Raw genomic sequence first — 22,403 nt, 5'->3', positions numbered from 1 at the left:
CAAAATATTAGTGGTATGCATTTTAAGTATTCCTATCCCATATATATCTAAAACAAAGGTCAAACATTCCAGGATGTTTCCTTCTATAAAACCACCAATAATTACCTAATAGTAAATGTCTGAATTGTAAACTACTTATTTTTTAATTTTTTTTTTTAAGAGAGAGAGAATTTTTAATATTTATTTTTTAGTTCTCGGTGGACACAACATCTTTGTTGTATGTGGTGCTGAGGATTGAACCCGGGCCGCACGCATGCCAGGCGAGCGCGCTACCGCTTGAGCCACATCCCCAGCCCAACTACTTATTTTTTAATAACCAAAACACAACTTGAATTTTATTTTAAATAGCTGTCTCATAAATGTGCCAAATTAAGCTCCACAAAATTATAATAAAAGCATAAAAAGAATTTTAAAAGAAAAAGGTTAAAGTAAAATTTATGTTCCTCGATGAAGTAAATCTAGATATCAGCAATGAAGATCCAAATTCGTAGATAACAGCACAATGTTAGAGCTAGACTAGACAGAAATGAAAAGATCTTGAAAAGTTATTTGGTAAATATAAGTTATTTTTTTATTCCAAAACACAATAATGAATAAATATAAAAAAGAAAAACAATCTTTTTCTAATTAAAAGTATCCTAAACTGCTTTTTCCATTTATATGCAGGATATTAAAAGGCAGACTAATATGCTAATGAATCTCCATGGGAAAATATACAGCTTATACAGTTCCTAGATTTATCAGAAACTCTAATTTTCCAGAAAGTTAAAAATACTATTATATATATATATATATATTTTTTTTTTTAATCGGCGGACACAACATCTTTGTTTGTATGTGGTGCTGAGGATCGAACCCGGGCCGCATGCATGCCAGGCGAGCACGCTACCACTTGAGTCACATCCCCAGCCCCTAAAAATACTATTATAAACCAATTTAAATTCCCTCATGTCAGAATATCTTATAGGCGCCTTTAAAACTTAATGATTGAGATTCAAAATAGTAATCATATGCCAATTAAGTTAATTTTCTGATGTCCTAATAACATAAGGAAGCTGATGATCATACACTATTATATGTATAGTTTGTTATTAATGTGTATCTAAAACAACAAAAATAAACTGCTTTTTTTCTTCTAATGAATTGTTTTTTTCTTCTAAAAACAGGAGCACCTGCATAGCATGCTCAAGCCCCAGGTTCAATCCCCAGCACTGCAAAATATATAAATACACACACACACACACACACACACACACAGATAATAAGAGACTAGTTCCCAAATCTACCTGATTACTGCAATCACTTGGGAAACTTTGACTATACATAGATTCCTAGGCCAATTCCAGCCCAACTAGATCAAAATTTCTGGGAACCTCAGGTGCCTACAGTTCTCCAAAGTAACTCATGTGATTTTAATAATCGCTAGGTTTGGGAACCAGTGCTCTATAGCACACATCTTTTATTCCTCTCCTTCCTGCCCCTTCGAGATATTCTGGGAAAGTAAAAGGTGTACCATGAACCAATATGAAAGATATGTAAATGGACAAAATAGTATGATTTGGTAGAAAAAAGAATTATAAACATTCACTATATATATATATATATATTTTTTTTTCCTTGTCAATAAATACAGACAAGGAAACAGAACAATAGATGCTCTCTCAACACATTTTCCACATGGATGAAGTTAAGTGGAAAGCATGAGGAAAGTATCAATTCTCTTGTGGAAAAAAAAGGAAAGAAAATAAACAATATTCTACGAGTAACTGGGAATCCATGTATCCTATGGCTTGGCTTGAGAGGACATCTACTGATATTGCAGGAACCTCTGAAAAAGTAGAGTTCTTACTAAGGTAGCATATAGTGAGTTTTCTTTCTTAAACACTTTGTCTTCATATGTCTAAAGGTCTTTCCTCCTCTTATCAATTTAAAGATAAGGAAAAAGTAAGCAAATTTTTAAAATTTTAAAAATTTTGCCAAGCACATTCAACTTTCAAGTCTGTCCTACTAAGGCAATTACCCCTTAGAAAGAGGAATAATTACAGATGCCAGATTTCTAATTTTAAAGTCTCTGTGTTCATTCATAAGTGAGAAGTTGATATGGAATCTATGCAGTACTATATTAAATAGGGCTATGGAAGGTTTTAGAAGATTAATATCTTAAGAACTTTTTAGTCAAATGTAGGATTTTTAATGTCTCTGAATACTCAAGTGCCTACACTATAAGAGATTAATTATCTTCTCTCCCCAATACTATACACACACATCAGTCACTCACACACTTTGGTAGTTTCCCACCAGATTCCTAATGTTGGAGCTGTATCTTATTTTCTATTAACTCACTTGTTCAGAACACTTGATACAAATGAGGAGAATGAATAGGTTGCAATACACTTTAGAAATGTAAAATTTCATCAAATGACATTAAACATGTCCTATATATCTCCATGAATAGTATGGTATCAAAAAAAAAAAAGAGAACGAGTATGATTTTCACTTTGCTCTCTATTCCTTTCAACAGCAAGTACATTTGTTTGCTCTTGCTTCAAATAACTGAACACCAAGAATTTCATACATTGCACAACACAAGCAATAATGAAAAAACTTTCTCACTTATAAATACATAAGGAAAAAGAATAAGGAAGAAATTATAATCTTTAACTCTCAATTCTTACAGATCATCCATTTTGCTGGGCTTCCTTTCTTCTAACTTTCCTTGTTTCACTTGCTGTGTCAGTAACTACACTAAATAACAGCAGAGGTTATTGAAAGATAGATAGTGAAAATGAAGTTATAATCACTCTCCAGCCAGTTCAAGAGTTTTGCATTATTTGATACATTGACAAAATTCCTACCTCAAAAATTTGTTCAAAATTCTGAAATTCCTGTAATCTTGCCTGAAATCCTTCAGCAAGTGCCCCACCTGTAATATACAGGCAAAGACTTTTTTAAATCTAATATATCAATCCCTTTTATCCATGAGAAATATGTCCCAAGACCCCTAGGGGATGTCTGAAACTGCAAGTAGTACTGAACCCCGTATAAACTTTATCTACACATATATACACAAATTTGATGCCTTTTCCATCTTAACCAAGCATTTATCATGCACTGTGGCTGAAACTTTTGAAGCTGGAGGTACAAATTTCTTTTTCTTCTTCACAATTTCAGTTAGAAGAGTAATTCTTACGTAGATCTTAGCAACCTCATACAATATTTTTTCTTTATTAAATCTAGTATTTTTAACTTTTCACTTAAAACAAGCCCTTTATAGTATCTCTCTCCTGTATGTCAATGCGGGCATGAGTAACTATTTTTGCTCTTGGGGTCATTACTAAGTAAAATAAGGGTTGCTTAAACATATAAGCTCTGTGATTACTAAGCAATCAACATGTTAACCAAGATGGCTGAGTAGTGTATGGAAACCTTGAACAAAAGGATGTTCCATGTTGTCTGGAATGGACAGACTTCATAATACTATTCAGTGCACAATTTAAAATTAACAATCTGTCTATTTCTAAAATTTCCCATTTAAAACTTTCAGACCATACCTGACCATAGATTACTGAAACCACAGTAATAAGAGGGGGACTACTGTATACAGCTAGATTTCCAGCATAATATTGTTTTATATATATATATTTAAAAGGAAAACCTATTATTAATACATACCACCTTCTGGCATCCCCTGTATTTTGTGCTTTCTAGCAGTAAGAACTTCCTTTGCTGAAACAAAGAAGATACGATTTTGTGCTTCTAAACGATCCACAACTTTGAGCTCCTCTACCAAGAAATGCAGGCATCTTTCCATGTGTTGTCTGCGTACCTACAAAGAAGAATATTAAAGAATTCTAATAATTTAAATAAACATAACCAGTGAACATAAATCTATACTATATTTCATTTACAATGATAGTATAGGAATAGTCCCATATACCTAATAAATCCAGAATATTTTAATAAATAAAGTTCAATACTTGACAAGAAATCTTTCTTTTAATTATCTTCCTTTTGAACATATTTAAAATTCTAACAAAACATCAAATATTATACAACCATTATAAACCATACTGCGGACAAATGTTAATATTTAATGGCATGGAAATGTCAAATCTGTATTAAGGATATACATGACTTTATTACAAAAAATAATGAGTATATAGATGTGTATTAATTAATAATAGTGGCAAGCTGGGCCCAGTGATGATGCCCAATCCCACCAGCTAGGGAGGCTGAGGGTTCAAAGCCAGCCTCACCAAAATTGAGGTGTTAAGCAACTCAGTGAGACCCTATCGATGTGGCATATTGGTCGAGTGCCCCTGAGTTCAATTCCCAGTACCTCCTCCAAAAAAATTAATTATAGCAGCAGAGAGGCAAAGCCCATAAAAATCAGTGGCATTTTAATTTATTCCTTGTTTTCCTTTTCTTCTCTTCTACTAGACACTGAACCCAGGGATATTTTACTTTTGAGCTATATCCCCTGATCATTTTTCAAACTTAATTCTGAGAGGGTCATGGTAAATTGCTGAGGCTGGCCTTGAACTTGTGAGCCTCCTGCCTCAAATGGTGCCACACCTGGTCCTTATTATTCTTTTATTTTCTAAATTTCCAACAATGAAGCTATTGATACCTTTGAAATCAGAAAATAAGTGCTACAAAAAATTGGCTAAAATGAAGCTATTTTGTATGTGTGTGTAAATAAGAAAGACTGGTATTTTTAATGGAAATTTTTTAAAATTCTTAATGGAGGGGCTGGGGATGTGGCTCAAGTGGTAGCGCGCTCGCCTGGCATTCGTGCGGCCCGGGTTCGATCCTCAGCACCACATACCAACAAAGATGTTGTGTCCGCCGAGAACTAAAAAATAAATATTAAAAATTCTCTCTCTCTCTCTCTCTCTCTCTCTCCCCTCTCTCACTCTCTCTTAAAAAAATAAATTCTTAATGGATATTAAAATGGATATTTTTAATGGAAATCATTAAATTACAGCTTGGGAGGCTGAGGTAGGAGGATGATGAGTTCAAAGGCAGCCTCAGCAAAAGCAGGATGCTAAGCAACTCAGTGAGACCCTGTCTCTAAATAAAATACAAAATAGGGCTGGAAATGTGGCTCAGAGGTTGAGTGCTCCTGAGTTCAATTGCAGTTACACCCCCCCCATTATAGCCCTAATTAGAAGAAAAATAATCAGTTATAGCTTTTTGTTTTTTATGAGCTATGGAAAATGCAATCAGAGTGTATAAAATGAGGCTATCTTAATTTTGAAATCAGAACATAAACAGTTTATTTTCTTAGTAACACTAGGAATTAAGGTTGGGAAAAATGTTTTAGCTAAGCACTAGACTTACAAGTTAGGCTTAAGATACTAAAATGAGCCAGGGGCAGTGGTACATTCCTATAGTTCCAGCAGTTCCAATCGGTGAGATGGAAGGACTGCAAATTCAAGGCTAACCTCCGCAATTTAGCAAAGCTAAGCAACTTAGTAAGACCCTGTCTCAAAATAAAAAATAATGGATGGGGATGTGGCTCAGAGTTGAAGCAGCTCTGGATTCAATCCCCAGTAACAAACAACAAAAGATACTAAAATGAGAATTAAGAATTCGAAATTATGATCTAATATTAGCCTTTTGCATTATGCTAATAGAGATCTATTAAGACTTATGAAAATTAAGCTAAGAGGAACGTTGAACTACGTGGGGAAGAACAATTTGGAGTGTTATTTCCTAATTCTACAATGATTAAGTGAGACACCAATTTAAAAATGTATCATTACAACAGTTAATAATATCAGGAAACAAAACTGTCTTAAGCAAAATTCCAATAGGGAGGAGAATGAAAGCAAATTATCTAACATGTAAACAGTGGTGGAAGAAGATTTTTAACCCTTTATTCTCTAAATTTTTTATAATAAACTCATACTATTAAAATCAGAAAAACTAGTATCAAACAAATTAATATGATATAGGCCAAATACCAGATTAAAAAAGAGTTTTGAAGATGTAAACTACCTGTAGTTCTTAATATGCTGATAGGAATATAAATGCACAAGCACTTTAGAGAACTCTTGAGCTGCATTTACTGAAACTGACCATATTCTTAACCTGTAATTCAACAATTCTACATACATACATATATGTACATATTAAATATATATATCCATCATTTACAGATCTCTGCATTGGTGACAACTTAGATCAGTCAAATTTGTTTGAGCAGCTATGCTGTGCTACAGGATGGGAAATGACATCTTTAGCCTCTACCTACTGGATGCCAGTAATACACTACCTCAGTTGTGACAACGAAATATCTTCAGACATGCCCATATATCCTCTGAAAGACATAATCAACCAATCCCCTCTAAGACTCATTGGTGTATATACGTCCAACAAAAACACATAAAGAGGACACCAAAAGACACATACGAGAATATACAGAGTGATGTTATTTACTAATATACAGCAGCTTAATATAGAAAAATAGGGCTGGGAATGTGGCTCAGAGGTTGAATGCTCCTGAGTTCAATCGCAGTTACCTGCCCCCCATTATAGCCTTAATTAGAAGAAAAATAATCAGTTATAGCTTTTTGTTTTTTATGAGCTATGGAAAATGCAATCAGAGTGTATAAAATGAGCTCTCTTAATTTGAAATCAGAACATAAACAGTTTATTTTCTCTTATTAACAAAATAATTACAGGATACAATACCATATATCAATGAGAATAAACAACTTTGTATAACACAGATGCATAGGACAAACACAATGTTGAACAAAAGAAAACAGACACAAAGGTAGATACTACACAATTCTATCACATAAAGTTGAACAACTGGAAAAATTAATCTATGTGTTAGAAGTCATTTTAGGCATTTAATTCTTGGGAGAGAAGACAAGAGGACAGGAGAGACTATGAGGGGGGATTCTGGGTATTAGGAATCTTCTGTTTTTTTTTTTATTTGGACTCTCACACAGGAGTGTTAAACTTATGAAATTCAAAGAGCTGGATACTTAAATGATTTATCTATGTATTTTTCTGTTATTTTATACTTCAATAAAAAGTTAAAAAGAAAAAAGTTTCTCAAGTACTGAAATGATTAGATAGTACTTTATAACACAATTTTTCTTCAAAATAGTTTAATATTTTAGTGTCTATCACTAATCAAATTTAGGTATTCTGTAATCATATTCTTTTCACAAGAGAACACTTCTTATAATGTTCTATGACATACTTTTCTCAGACAAGTATGTATTGAAAGTATTCTCAGACATGACTGTATTTAAAAATTTACAGGAAAAAAATAACTTACATCTTCCATATATTCTGGCTCTGATGCAGAAGCATCCCAACGATTATTCAGTATGAAAATATTAGGCTTGGAAAGTCGTTCATTCACTTTGTGAAAAAAATGTTTCTCCTGGAAAACATTAAAAACAAACAGTAGGGCTGGAGTTATAGGTCAGTGGTAATGTGCTTGTCTAGCACATGTGAGGCACTGGGTTTGATCCTTAGTACCATATAAAAATAAAATAAAAATAAAAGTATTGTGTCCATCTACAAATAAAAATATTTTTAAAAAACAGTATATTCACTTTTAAATGATACTTTCTATTTGAAATTTTTACTTTAACTTGAACCATTTATTCAATAATGATTAACATCCACTGATAAAGGATCCCAAAACACCATATGCACATTAAATGTTTCAAAGATGAGAAAATTAACATATAAGGCAAAAGTGATAACTGCTATTGCTCCTGCCACGAGTCCTTTTGAAATTTAACTAATATTTATCAGACTCTACTACATGCAAGATATAATTGGAACTGTTGGATACAATAATCCATGCTCTCAAAAGCTACCTATTTTTTTTTTTTTTTGGTACTGGAGATTGAACTCAAGGGCACTCAGACACATCCCCAGCCCTATTTTGTATTTTTTATTTAGAGACAGGGTCTCACTGAGTTGTCTAGTGCCTTGCCTTGCTGAGGCTGGCTTTGAACTCATGATCCTCCTGTCTCAGCCTCCTGAGCTGCCCTAAAATCTTTTTTAAGAGTTATTAATGATAATGTAAACTACTTACATAAATCAAATCATAAACAGAGAAAGGTATAATCCACAAATACTATATCTAGTTCAAATTAAGAACTCCATAAAGAAGGAAATGGTGATAAAAGATGGCCTTGAAAGCACTATTAACAGAGACTGTTGAAAGATGGAAATTTCAGAGGTAGACAAATTATGGGTAAATAACAGCATAAATCCTAGGCATGCATGGTGGCACACACCTACAATCCCAGCAACTTGGGAGGCTGAGGCAAGAGGATCACAAGTTCAAGGCCAGCCTCAAGAAGTTAGGGAGGCCTAAGTCACTTAGAGAGACCTTGTCTCAAAACAAAAAATAAAAAAGGCTGGGGATGACTCAGTAGTTAAGCACTGCTGGGTTCAATTCCTAATACCAAAAAAAAAAAAAAAAACCCCAAAAAAGAACAGCATAAATGTAGAATATAGTAGTGTACATGCTAACTCCAGCTACTCAGGGAATTGAGGTAGGAGAATCACAAGTTCCAGGCCACCTTGGGCAACTTAATAAGTCCCAGTCTCAACATAAAAACCCAAAAAAATAAAGGGCTGGAGATGTAATTCAGTACTTACCTGGCATCTGCAATACCCTGCGTTCAGTCCTTTAGTCCCCAGTACAAAAAAAAAAAAAACCCCATAAACAAAGGACCAAGAATCTTCAATACTGAACTTCTTCTGTGTTTGTGGGAGAGATCTATAGACACAAGATAAGGTGACTAGGCTGGGAGTGTGGCTCACTGGGATAGCACTTGTACTTTCATAAACATCATGTGTAAGGTCCTTTGTTTAATCCCCAAAATCTAGACAGATATCCTGGATAATCTAAATTTAATAGCAGTCTAAAGTGTATCCTGGTAAACTGGAACCTACAATATATACAGGTAAAGCTGAAAAAGGGTAACAAAACTGAAAATATGAAAAGCTTTGCCTGATAAATGGTAGAAAGTGGGAGTGGTTTGTGCTTTATGGTCCTATGGAAACACAAATGCTTTCATTCACCCAATTTTAGATTTCTTTCTAATACATGATTTGAATTTCACTCACTTTTTGGAATTAAAATGAATATAAATTAGTTGACTGACCCCAAACACAGTAATATGATTATATCCTACCGTGTTCATTAGTGTTGATTCCGAGTTTGCAACCAAAACAAAGACATCAGCATCTAGGCAAAACTTATCAATCCAGCTATCCAGTTCTGTTGTAACATCTGTGCCTGGACTAATAGGAATGAAATAAAGATTGAATTATATGAATTTTTTTTAAAAGAAAATTTAGGTTATACAATTTTGTTTAGACTTTCATGTATTATTTGAAACCTAAAGGACCATGATTGCTATGATTCCTAGGAAATTTTAATAGTAATTTTTGACAAAGCAAGTAATATGATCAATTTTTAAATCTTCTTAATGTTTATGTTCAAAAAGATTGAAAAATAAAATAAGTACTGAAAAACAAAACAAACTAGGCTAATAGATAATAAAAAAATGAGGCTCTAAGAGGTATATTGGGACAGCTCAGAGATTTAAGTGCTTTTAAAAGCACAAATAATAAAAAATAAAATACCCTCTGGTAGATATAAATTTAATATACCATCTATACTATAAAAATTACAGTGAAGGATTTGCCTGTTGTATATCTTGACTGGTGGAATTATGGATATAGTTCAGCTATGAAATAAAGCAAAATTGACTTAATATTATATTTAAAATATTTTGATTTCACAAGAATCTTCTCTCTCCTTTGAGTTATCCCACTGATTATGAGACACTTTTCCAATAAGAAAAGCCCATCATCAAAAACAAATGGTTTATATAAAACACTGAAATTTTAACTGAATAAAGAACACACCCAAAATTTTTAAAAACATTAAATACCTTTCTTAGCTAATGATAGTGATAACTGATATGGATAATCATTTTATTAAGAATCAGTATAGTAGGATAATTTTTAAAACATCACAGGGACTGAGACATAGCTTAGTGGTAAAGCGCTTGCCACTTGCCTTCCATGCATAAGGCCCTGGTCTCAAATCCCATACCACAAAATAAATTAATTTAAAAAATAAAAACTGTCATAAATGCAAATTAATCAAAGAGCACTGAAAAAAAAAATCCAAAAGCATTCTATTAGCTCCTGAAAAACAAAAAGTTGTATGAGTTTTCCAATAAAGTTATTTTGGGTAACTGAAGAACCAAGTCACAGGCCGGGTGTGGTGGCTCACACCTGTAATCCCAGTGGCTTGGGAGGCTGAGGCAGGAGGATCATAAATTCAAAGCCAGCCTCAGCAATTTAATGAGACCATCTTAAAATAAAAGAAAAAAGGGTTGGCGATGTGGCTCAGTGATTAAGTGGCCTTGGGTTCAATCCTTGGTACAAAAAAAAAAAAAAAAAAAAAAAAAGAACCAAGTCTTGAGCTATGGATGTAGCTCAGGGGTAGAATGCTTGCCTAGCATGCACAAGGCCATGGGTTCAATTCCCCAGTAAGGCACATGCATGATACAAAAAGAATCAAGTCACTATAGCTAAGAAAAATATTTAAAGTTATTACCTCTATATATCTAGTTGTTACTCTAGATATGTAGAGTTAGACAATTTGTAACTTCCAATCATTTATCCAAACTATAAAATTGTCTTAAGGAACCCCCCAAAATGACTATCTTTTAGAATTTCTTCTAATAAAATTAGACTATACAACTTGAAAACAGAAACCAACACTCTGAAATGAGACCAAGTAGCAACTGAACATTTGATGTTTTGTGTACCACATGCTATAAGCAGCATTATTTTATTAAATAAACGTATACCCAGAGAAAAAACAGTTCATATGTAATTTTACCTGTCTACCAAAACCAAGTCATCTCTCAATAGGGCACATTTTGCCTTTGGCCAAAACACATGCACAAGACAGCCAGCTTTCAAGTCTTTGTCCATATGGAGGGCATGAGCCAGCTGATTAACTGTCTAAAGCAGGAGAGGAAATAAAAAAAATTTTTACTTGTAATAAAAACTTTTTAAAGATTTAAATATTCTGATTTGGCACAATATCATTTTTGCAAAAGACAGAACTTCAAATAATTTGAAATAAAAACATCTGAGCGATGTTAAGAAACCTCAGCTTTGAAATAATACAGTAGGGAAAAAATGGTTTCCTTCAAAAAGTTTACTCATACTATCTTACAAAATCATTATGGCTGGAAATATTCTAAGTGACCCAACAAATTGAACTCTAGCAATGGAATCCTATGCAACTCCTAAAAGTGACACTTGTTTTACAAATCGTTATTTTGTAATCTTTGTTCTTTTGGCCTATTTGCATTCTCTGACTCTTCTAAAACCAATATGTATTGATAAGTATCAAAAGAGAAATATGAGAAGAGATATTGTTATTAAAATAGTTTTAAAATCCCTATAGGAATAGTGGAAGCAATATAAAAAGTCAAATAATTTTTTTTTTCCCCTCAGTACTGGGGATCGAACCCAGGGGAGCTTTATCACTGAGCTAGATTGCACAGGCTAATAAAATTATGATAGCAAAAGTACCTATCTAACAGAATTGTGATGAAGTTTAAGTTATTATAAGTGCTTAAGATAAACACTTATAATAACTTAAACTTAAGTTCTAAACTACTATAGTACAAGAATCAAAGTTTATTTATATTGTAAAGCAAACTTCTACTTGAGGTTAACAAATTTAAATGTGGGAGTAGGGGAGAGGAGGAATAAAGCAATGAAGGAACAAAATTGGAAGTAGAGAACAAAGATCAGGAAAAAAGAGAAAATTTCTTTAAAATATCTCACCACATATTTTCCCTTGAGAATCTAAAGCTACAAATAAGTATGAATTATGGCTTGTTAAAAATTCTAATTACAAAATATTAGTGATTCCTGTACAGGTTAAAAGTTTGAAAGTATTTTCATAAACATAATTTTTTCTCATAACAAAAGTGAAGGGTACAATCAGTCCAAGGAGGTAAACTAATATAGACCATTATTCTAATACTAAGTCAAACAGCAAACCCATAGAACTAGACCTATGACTTTACCTTCAGTTTAGCAAAACCTAAAACGGCAAGAATCTTCAATACTGAACTTCTTCTGTGTTGGGAGAAATCTATAGACACAAGATAAGGTGACTAGGCTGGGAGTGTAGCTCACTGGGATAGCACTTGTACTTTCATAAACATCATGTGTAAGGCCCTATGTTTAATCTCCAAAAGTGGGGAAGGGTATCTAAAATGAGACACTGCCTTACCAATTCCTTTCAGCTCAGAGTTAACATCTTACAACCTAATTTCTACTTTATTTTTTTATTGGCAGAAGGAGTATGGTGACATTGAATTAGAAATTTGTGAAAGGCATTGTGTCCAACTACAACTAAATAAAAAAAAAAGGAAGAAATTTGTGAAAGGGCTGGGGATTAGCTCAATGGTAGAACCTTTGCCTATCATGTGCAAGTTCAAGGAAGGAAGGGACTGAGGGAAGGAGAAATAAATCAATTTGTGAAAGCTAGGGAATTGTATTAGTCCTTATTTAATAAATCTATAACATTTATTTACAAATATGGTTAATAACTACTCCTAAAGTAAAACACAGTTAAGGACAGGTTTTATTCTTTCAATAATTTCACTCTGAAGCAAAAGACTTTTACAAGAACTAAAATATCAATGATGCCTTTAAAAGTTATGAATAAAAATATTAACAATACTTCCATCTTCAGCAATGTAGCCATCTTATAAAATTTTAAAACTTCAAGGACACTGATGCTGGTATACCATGTTGCTAAAGGTTAAATACTATACCTTCACACTCTTTTTTTCATCTGATCCTTCTGTCATAAGATAAGCTTTATCTCCATCAGTTCCTTCAACACTTAGGAAGCAATTGGTTGTATGGCCAATCCCACTAGGGAGAACTTTGTCCCATAACATTGCATTGATAACAGAGCTCTTCCCACTGCTTGTTCTAAATATACAAAATCATGAAAAACAAAACATTAACAGTAAAAAAGTTAATTCTTTCACTAGGTTTCACACCAACTTTTTCAAAATTCCAATTTCATTGGAAGTTCATCAGATTGTATTTTTTGTTAAAAAAAAAAAAGTTAACCTCACTTAAATATTAAGAATGTTTATTTAAAGTAGGAGCAGAGAACTCCAGAAAACAAACCCCACCTTTTTCATGTATCTATCCTTAATTTTTCTTTCTCAGTTCTTGTGGAAATTTCAAATCACAAGTCAAAATTCCGTAATGCTCCTCCCATTATAAAAATGGGGTCAAATATCTCATCATCTTAAATCTGGGCTGATTTCTGACTGCTTCAACAAATAACACACATCAGAAGTGACACTGGGTGACTTCCAAGGCAAGGCATAAAAGGCAATGAAGTTTCTGGCCTGTTCACTGGATCACATGCACTTGGAGCGTTGCCATGTAAGAAGTCCAATTACTCTGAATCTGCGGCACTACGAGGAAGTCAAGCTAAACAGAAAGGTCCAGCTAAATACTCTAATTGAAAGCCCTATTCTTCAACTCTTCTCAGGCAAGTACCAGACATGTGAGTAAAAAGATTTCAGATGATTCTAAAACTCAGTTGTTAAACCTCCTCCAAATCTTCATGAGGCTCCAGATACCATGGAAAAAGGAAAGACAAGACATCCCTGCTGTGCCCTGTCTGAATTCTTGACTCAGAATCGGTGAACATAATAAAATGGTTATATTTAATTTGCTAAGTTTGGGATAATCTGTTATGCACTTATACTTCTGAAGACACTGAAACCCTAAGAACACCTCATACCACTTTAAGAGCTTGCTTTCCAATCAGCTCAAAACCCAGAAATTATTCAGAGCCTTTTGCTTCACTGCAAAAAACAGTATCTTTATGGTACATGCTTCACCTCTTTCTCCCAGTCTAAGAGTCATGCTCTACTTGTGTTATGGATATTGCTCCTCACTTCCTCCCTAAGGAACCGCTTCATCTTAATTATCTCAACAGTGCTCCCATTGCCACTACACACATCTTACAATGATACAGATGACCTCTCTCAAAATTAATCCTTTTAATGACTGTATGAAGCTTTGCTGCAGTGATCCTCAAGAACAGTCTGAGTCCCCCCATCCCCATCATTATCATCGGGTAAGCCCACTAATGATTCCTAAGAATCACTGTAAACCTACAGAATCAGAGTCTGGTAGTGCTCCCAGAATGATTCTTATGTGCACTGAAACTGGAGACAACTGTCACCTTGTCTTCCCAAACATTAAAGAAAAAAACAATTGTTAGGGGTGGGGGGGCCTTCCCAAAGGCACCATGCAATTCCATAGCAGATACCAATGTTGTGTCCTTTAATTCATTTCTGACATTATCTGCCTAGAGATAGTGTCAGATCCTACAGGTCAAGAGCTTAATCTCCCAAGTCCATCCCCCAATTTAGATACCAAATGAAAAGTTCTAGGTTATGGTCTGTGCTTCTGACCAAAAAAGTTTTAAGTTAGGGTTCCCATAAACTCCCTTCCTGGGTCCAATAATTTGCTAGGACAGCTCCTGGAACTCAAGGAAACACTTTACTTCATTTATTAAAAGGATATTATAAAGGACAGATGAATAGTCAGATGAAGAACTAGATAGGGCAAAGTAGGAGGGAAAGTATCCATTCCCTCTTGGGATGTTCAACACTGCCAACACTTTCAGCAACCTGGAACCTCATCAATCTGGATTCCGAGGTTTAAGGGAGCTTAATCTCCAGCCCCCAGCCACCCACCTTCCTGGAAGTTGGTATGTTGAGGCTAAAAGTTCCAAACTTCTTATTACTTAGTCTTTCTGATGACTGATCCCATCCTTAAGGTAGGCAGGGGCTCCACCCTAAGCCACTATATTAGCATAAACTCAGGTTTATTCATAAGAGGCTCATTCAAAATAAGAAAAGCTATTCTTACAACTCAGGAAATTCCAAGGGTTTTAGGAACTCTGTGACAGGACCAGGGTTCAAAGACCAAATATATTTCTGGCTATATCCAGGCAACACACACTTGTCATCCAAACTACTCAGGAAGCTGAGGCAGGAGGATTGCAAGTTCAAGGCCCGCCTCAGCAAATTAGGGAAACCCTGTCTCAAATTTTTAAAAATGAAAAGGTCTAGGGATGTAGCTTCATAGTACAGTGCCCTTGGGTTCAATCCCTGGTACCAGGAGGTAAATAGAGCAAATATATTTGTTTACATTGTGTACCAATTATAATTTTCTTTTTATCTGTCTAGAATCTCTGTTCATGAAAGGTTTCTCATCCTCTCCCTAATTCATTGTCTTTCCTTTTCAAGACACCACCCTTTTCATATTGAAAGCTAATACAGATGTTCCTCACCTTATGATGGGATTATACACGGATAAACCCATAGTAAATTGAAAATACCATGTTGTTGAAAATTCACTTAATGCATCTAACCTCTTCAACATTATAGTTTACCATCATATAGACTACAGTTGTTTTTATTTGTAATCATGGGGCTGATTTGGAGTTGTGGCTTGCTGCCACTATCCTGAGTCTGGAGAGTATTATTTCATACATCACTAGCCCAGGAAAAGATCAAAATTCAAAAGGTAATTGCAGCTGAGTACACACTGCTTTTGTACCACAAAGAAGTCAGAAAAAAAAAATCGCTAATAGAACCATGGTAAATCAAGGACCAGCTGCTTGGACCTACCTATTTCTCCTTCTCAAGTAGTGCAGCTTGAGTCACTGCCTCTTCAGCAGGCTTCTTCCCACTCTTACTCTACCCTAATCTGAGGTACAACCTCTTTTATGGAGCCATCTCACTATCAAACTCTTATTGCCAAGTGGAAGAAGCAGAAAATGAAAACACAAAATAATGGAACTTTGTAAAAAGCTTTGAAGGACACAAGCAGGGTGCTTCAAGAAAGAATGACTGAGGGGCTGGGATTGTGGCTCAGAAATAGAGGGCTCGCCTAGCACAGGCAGGACCCAGGTTCACTCCTCAGCACCACATAAAAATAAAGGCACTGTGTTGCGTCCATCTACACCTAAAAAATAAATGTTTTTAAAAAAAGAATGACTGAATGCCAGGTATAGTGGCATACATCTGTAATCTCAGCAACTTGAAAGGCTGGGACAGGAAGATTCCAAGTTCCAGACCAGCCTCAGCAACTTAGCAAGGCCTTCTCTCAAAATAAAAAAATAAACAAAAAGGGCTGGAGAGGTGGCTCAGTGGTTAAGCATCACTCATTTCAATCCCTACTATCAAAACAAAACAACAACAAAAAAAGAATTGTGAAGGAATTTCTTTGACAGAGTAACAAGGGAAGGCTTCTGAAGTATTAATATTTAGGATGAAATCTGCAGAGTAATCTAGACAGAGGAAATTGCAAGTACAAAAGTCCTAGATGGAAAGTAGAAGACCTATGAGGTTAGTTCAGTAAATAAATGCTCCTACTGGTACTGAGGTAGGATAGAATAAAAGAAATAGAAGAGAAACAGAAAGGAAGGGCAAGGAAATAAAATTTTAATTCAGAAGTTCTGAATATTTTTCCAGGCCTCTCATTCACCAAGCCAATCTTTCTCCCAGGCCTACCATTCCCAAATTTCTGGGAAATCTATAAATCTTAAATTTGTAAATCTTAACCATAAATTCACTTATGATAATTACCTTGTGCACTGTTAAACAGCCCACCAGATTAGCCAAAGAGACATAATATTTTGAAAAACTTATAATTTAGAGAAACTTTCCAACATAATATCTATTGATCAGATAATGAAAACGACATTGGCCTAAGGATTCTAAGAATGACCAAAACACCATAAGCGATCGAGCACCAGACTGTTATCATCCCTACATATCTTTCCATACCCACCAACAAAATTTCATATAAAATGCCAAGAACCCCAAAAGTGCATCTCTCACACTTCAGATGGCCCACATTCTCCTTTGAACATGTATCTGCATTCCTAAATAAATTTGTGTATGCCTCTGCCTGGTGTGTGCTGAAATTTTTTTTTTTTTTATCATTCTGGACCTAACTAGTTCTAAGCTGAGTTCCTGCTTCTGGGAGAGAAGGATCCTCAGGATCCTCCTCTGGAGACATCTCTTCTCCTGGGACAGACAGGATAAAGCATGATGTTTGTGAAAAAAAGTATGGAGCTAATTAGTCATTTGTCTTTGCACCTCTCATGCCTAACAGAATACACAATATACAGGGAGTTAACAATTTTATTTTCTTTTTAAGGTGTTACAAATCAACCCAGGGCCCTGAGTGTGCTAGGTGAGTGCTCTACTACCCAGCCCATTAACTGATTGTTAAATTAATGTGTAGGCTACGGCAGAGATTACTCTATCATTCCAGACAATTACACTGAGAAATTCCTTTACATTCTAATAGCTTTCAGATCTACACAGGTACAAACTGTTGGGGTGTGTGGGAAGGGAGGGTGAATATAACTTGCTGAAACATCAGACAAAGCTGGGGATATGACCAACAAAAGCTGATTTCTAGAAACCTACCTTAGAAGAAATAATAAAGGATTACCTGCCAAAAAATGCCACTTTCATGTGTCTCCGAGACAGCACCTCACCAATGACAGAAAGCTTATTTTTACACCCCTGTATTTCCACCAAATCATCTTCAGTAGCTATTCGATCAAGTTCTGGGTTCCTGTATGTTGCTGCAAAATTGAAATGATATTAGAAATACCATTCAGTGGAACACCTAAAACTATATATTTTAGCTTTGTTCTATATTAAAATATTTGAAAAATAAAAATGCCCATAGTCTAATGAGTATTTGGTAAAAGATCCATGCCCTGTTGCAATGGGTCATAAGAATACTGCCCAAAAGAATTTCAGACATTAAAAATTGCAAGAATTTATTATTCATCTAGATTTCAAAAATACAAGGTATCTACCTGACATAAAAATCCAATTCCAAAGAGAAAAACAAAAATCTGATAACCACCTGTTACTCTTCCAACTAACTGAAAGCTGAGAACCTGGGCCTACACGTTAAGAAATAAAGAGTTTAAACAAAAATCCTTCAGAAATTAAGATATGGTTCAGATTCCAGGCTAAAAAAGACCTTGCAACCTTACCACTTCTTTCTGCTTCCTACAGGGATGGAGCAACACAATTCACTCAACATGAAAAGGCAGAGGAAAGAGAATTACAAGTTAAATCCCACTTCATAGCTTTAATGATACCTGCCCACTCTAGCTCAACCCTTCCTCTTCCTCTGCTCTTCCAAGCACTAGGGAGCTAGAAAAGCCTGGGTTTAAAAGCAGAACAACCTTTTCTACTTGTTTTATTTTAGGAGTAAGCGATAAACTGATATTTGCAATCTTATCAACTCTTTCTCCAAAGTAAAGACATTTGCCTATCTAAATGATCCTAATTAGAGACAAACAGTGCCACTTAAAACTTACTCAGTGCTTATCTAATTAAATTTTCCATCTCATTTTACCTTTCTATACATTAATAAAAATATGTGCAATTTGGTAAATAGCACTGGCTAAAGTACTACTACACTTTTTCATTTTACTTTTGTTGTTCCTGATCTGTCTTTTTTGCAACACTTTTTTCTGAGTTTCTAGAACCAGTAAAAATGAATTCAGATTCAAATCTTGCCCTTTTCACTAACTCAATTTATTAGACTCATCACAGATTACTTTTAACCTCATTGTCACTTTCTATCAACATTTTTAGGAAAAAAAACTTAAAGTCACTGTGCAAAACAAAAAAAGAAGTCACTGTGCCAGCTCAAATTCTTTCCAAATTGGAAACATAAAGATACTATACCAGTAATTTTTTCCTCCTCATTCAACAATAGAACTTGAACTGTGTCAACTTGGTGCTAGTGACAAAATGAGATAGAGATGAAGAGATTTGAGCTCAAAATCTGGTGAGGGAGGGTTAGGAGAACAAGGCGAAAAAAGTATGATTCTATCAACCTAACAAATGTTTCCCCATGTCATCAGAGTAGTTTATATAATAATTCCCCCCCTTTCATTGTATACTTAATGGACACACAATCTTAAAAGCTAGAAGAATTTCAATAGTTATTTCTAAATTAGTATATCCTGGAAAGACATTCCTTACCATCTTTGCCTGAACAGTTATACGGAATTTTATGAAAATTAGCCAAGGGCAGTGGGGCACATCTACATCTATAATCCCAGCAACCTGGAAGACTGAGGCAGGAAGATTCCAAGTTTGAGGCCAGCCTTAACAAGTTAGCAAGACCCCATCTCAAAAATTAAAAGGGCTGGGACTATAACTCAATAGTAAATTGTCCCTGAGTTCAAATTCCCAGTACCATGAAAGGAATGAGAAGAAAATAAAATTTTATGAAAACTCCTTTTACCCTTTCTGCACTGTAACTTTGCCTTATGTAAGAGGAAAATTTAGGGCCTGAGGTCTTGGTTTAATTAAGTTGGGAAAGAAAATAAGTATAATGACTGTGGACTGCCTATTTTTCACTAGGCACTAAGGGCTGTGTAATCTTGGGCAAACTGCTTAATTTTGCTGTGCCTTGGTTTCCTAACCTGCAAAATGAGTATGATTATAACCACCTTAGTGGTGATATGAGGACTGAAGTTATTAATATAATAAAGTGCCTAGAATAAATAGTACTTTACATATAAGCACTTATTCCTTAACTGTTAATACCATTTAATTTTCTGGAGAGCAGAAATGGGTTTTATTAATTACCGACTCCCTCAAAGTATACAGAACAATGTCCAAAATGAGTTTAATAACTAGAGTTGAAATAATAAAGTACCTTTACATATTTTTAACAGTAATCATTTTAAGAACTTAAGAGGAACTAACCTTCAACAAAATGTGATCCTTCAGTAACAAACTCCAGTAACTGGGCAAATATTGAAGTAATTGCCTTCTTAGCCAGCACAAAGTGCTTCAGTGGAGAAGCCGATTCTGCCATTATGTTACTAAAGGAAGAAATAAAGTTATAAAAGCGGTATTTAGCACTGGTACTGACCTATGGGCCCAGCTACCTGGATGGCAGAGGCGGATATATCAATTGCACCCAGGAGCCTGGGCAACACAAAGACCTTGTGGGGGGGGGGGAGGGGGGGGAGAAGCACTGATCAAAACTGTATAATAATGACATTCACATTCTGACATCATTCCTTAACTCCCAGATGAAATAAAACTGCCAAAATACTTTTAGGTAATTGTTTTTTGAGCAGAAAGCGTTTTAGTCAGAAATTACAGGCTACATATGAGCGATATCTCACTAAAATAGGTAAAATAGATGAACTCTATTGGCCAAAGTCTTGGTTGCAATTTCTACTTTATTTCCCTTTGGAGAAGATGAAACTAACCGTGGCTAAATCGTGACTGCACGTGACTCAAGTATATCAGGGAACTGGGATAGTAAGAGGAAGCCAAGTTCCAACAATAACTAAGTTATTAAGTTTCCCAACCAGGAGCTTTAGGTGAGAGGAGGGAAACAAAATCCCGAGATCACAATGCAGTGCTGACGTTCACAAGTATTTGATCAGAACAAACAAGAAGACAAGTCTTAACGGAGTCTCCTGCTCCCAGCCGAAGTACCAAAAAAACTTCAAGGAATGTACGTTTTTTTTTTTAAATTTCCTCCCTGGAAGCTTCTTACGAAAAAACTCCAATCACTGCTCACTTTGTTCGTAGCGTGTGCGTGGAATGGACCACGGTGGCCAAAGAAGCCGGATCCTTCCAGAGGGTCACGAAATGAGCGCACCACGGAGCTGCGTGGGAAAGCAGGGCGGGGACGTCCACGGGCTCCGCGGCGAACACCTACCTTGGGGAAAGGCCTTCCATGTCTGACACCGCGGGCGCGGGTGCCTAGCTCGCAGGTTCGGGGCCAGACCCCGCACGCCCCGCGTGCCTGACGCGGCCCGGAACCCCTAGCTGTCCCGGGGCTCCGGCCTCGTGTGCCCCGCCGGACCCCAGTTCCCTCGCTCTTTCCCCGAAGGACCTGCGGCGGCGGCGGAGCCCCGTCACAGAGAGCTTGGCCAACAGTTAACTCTCCGCCCCTTGTCCCTGGCCGCTCGAAGGTCACCCCCAAGCGTCGTGAACCAACCAGCGGTCTAGGCAGCGGGCACTCACATTCCAGCTCTTAAACTTGTCACCCGGCAACCGCAGCTCCGCCACAGCCCCCAGGCTGCCTCATCCTCCCTATAGAGGCTGGAAGGCGAGGGGAGGCGGGAAGAGTGGCAAAAGGGCGGTTACTTCCGGTCTCTGGCCCTCTCCTATTATGTTGGGATCCGTGGCCGGAAACGCATCTACATGGGGCGCCATTTTTCTTAAGGGCAGAAGACAAGGGTTGTTGTGGGCAGGGACTTCTATCAGAAGTGTGCTTTTCCTTCCTCCTCCCTCAATGTCTGCCAAGCTCTGCCCAGCCTAGGTGTGGCTAGCTTCCCGTGACTATTCAGAAACAACTGAAAAAAGTGGGGGTCTGAACTGAGTGAGCAGAGGGATTTATGTTTGGCAGGCCAACAACAAAAGGAAAACCTTTTGACCTCTCCACTACTGTTTTTGTGTGATTTGCTACCTCCTGTTTTTCCAATAACGGGAATGTGTGTGTGTGTGTGTGTGTGTGTGTGTGTGTGTGTGTGAGAGAGAGAGAGAGAGAGAGAGAGAGAGAGAGAGATTAAAGGTGAAATTTAGGAATATGACGTTGATACTGCCAATTATCAGTGGCTAGTCGCTTCCCCATATGTTGAAGTTTGAACATTAGAGAAGCATGCAGAGGCAAGCATATGAAGCAGGGTTTATTTGAAAAGGGTTTATTTTAAATAAACAGTTTCATCGTCTCCAAAGGGAAATAGATAGACTTCTCCTAGAGAGAGAAGGGGGGCCGTAGCTGGTATCCTGGTATCCCAAGAAGCCAGGTGTCCTGCCCTTTTTATATGTCCTAGGATTCCTTTGTTCTCCTGCCTTTCCCCCCTTATCTTTCTCCTTCCTGTGTATGTGACTAGGCCCAGGAATGCTCAGTGGGATGGCCAAAAGGTGGGAAACAGGTGGGCTGAAGGGGGAAGGGCCAGGTGGTGTAGCCAAGGACACATTAACAAGCTTATAGGTCCCCGTGGGGGAAGAGAAACTCCTGGGACTGGTTATCTTGGCAACAGGTTGGAGCAGGGGTCCATTCTTGATGAAATCCCTCAGGGAACAGTCTCCAACTTCCCAGACTCACTCAAAATTGGCCTCCTAGATCCAACCTGACTCGATTTACATATGTACACTGACTACCTGTCTAATTCTGGCTTCAACATTCTTTAGACTAGTGATTCTTAAACATTAGGAATTGAAAAACCAGCCTCTACC

At 36.3% G+C, this 22,403-nt stretch overlaps 1 protein-coding gene across 3 annotated transcripts in view; it reads right to left on the bottom strand.

Moving 5' to 3' along the window:
• Positions 1-21,284, bottom strand: part of Mfn1 (mitofusin 1) — a 40,761-nt gene extending 19,477 nt beyond the window's left edge. For 2 of the 3 annotated variants that reach the window (XM_077795315.1, XM_077795317.1), the window contains exons 1-9: positions 20,878-21,133; positions 19,905-20,023; positions 17,611-17,746; positions 12,876-13,038; positions 10,913-11,037; positions 9,186-9,294; positions 7,301-7,408; positions 3,673-3,826; positions 2,856-2,923 (exon numbers count right to left, since the gene is read on the bottom strand). In XM_077795315.1, coding sequence (XP_077651441.1) covers positions 2,856-2,923; positions 3,673-3,826; positions 7,301-7,408; positions 9,186-9,294; positions 10,913-11,037; positions 12,876-13,038; positions 17,611-17,746; positions 19,905-20,023; positions 20,878-20,897 — 1,002 coding nt within the window. In that variant the 5' untranslated portion in view covers positions 20,898-21,133. Of the gene's footprint in view, positions 1-2,855; positions 2,924-3,672; positions 3,827-7,300; positions 7,409-9,185; positions 9,295-10,912; positions 11,038-12,875; positions 13,039-17,610; positions 17,747-19,904; positions 20,024-20,877; positions 21,134-21,185 lie in introns of those variants that run through there. The other variant, XM_077795316.1, reaches the window with a different exon arrangement.
• Positions 21,285-22,403: the final 1,119 nt, after the last annotated feature.

The sequence above is a fragment of the Urocitellus parryii genome, chromosome 2, assembly GCF_045843805.1.
Source record: "Urocitellus parryii isolate mUroPar1 chromosome 2, mUroPar1.hap1, whole genome shotgun sequence".
In the NCBI taxonomy this organism is placed as follows: Eukaryota; Metazoa; Chordata; class Mammalia; order Rodentia; family Sciuridae; genus Urocitellus; species Urocitellus parryii.
This window is presented reverse-complemented; position numbering and strand designations above follow the sequence as displayed.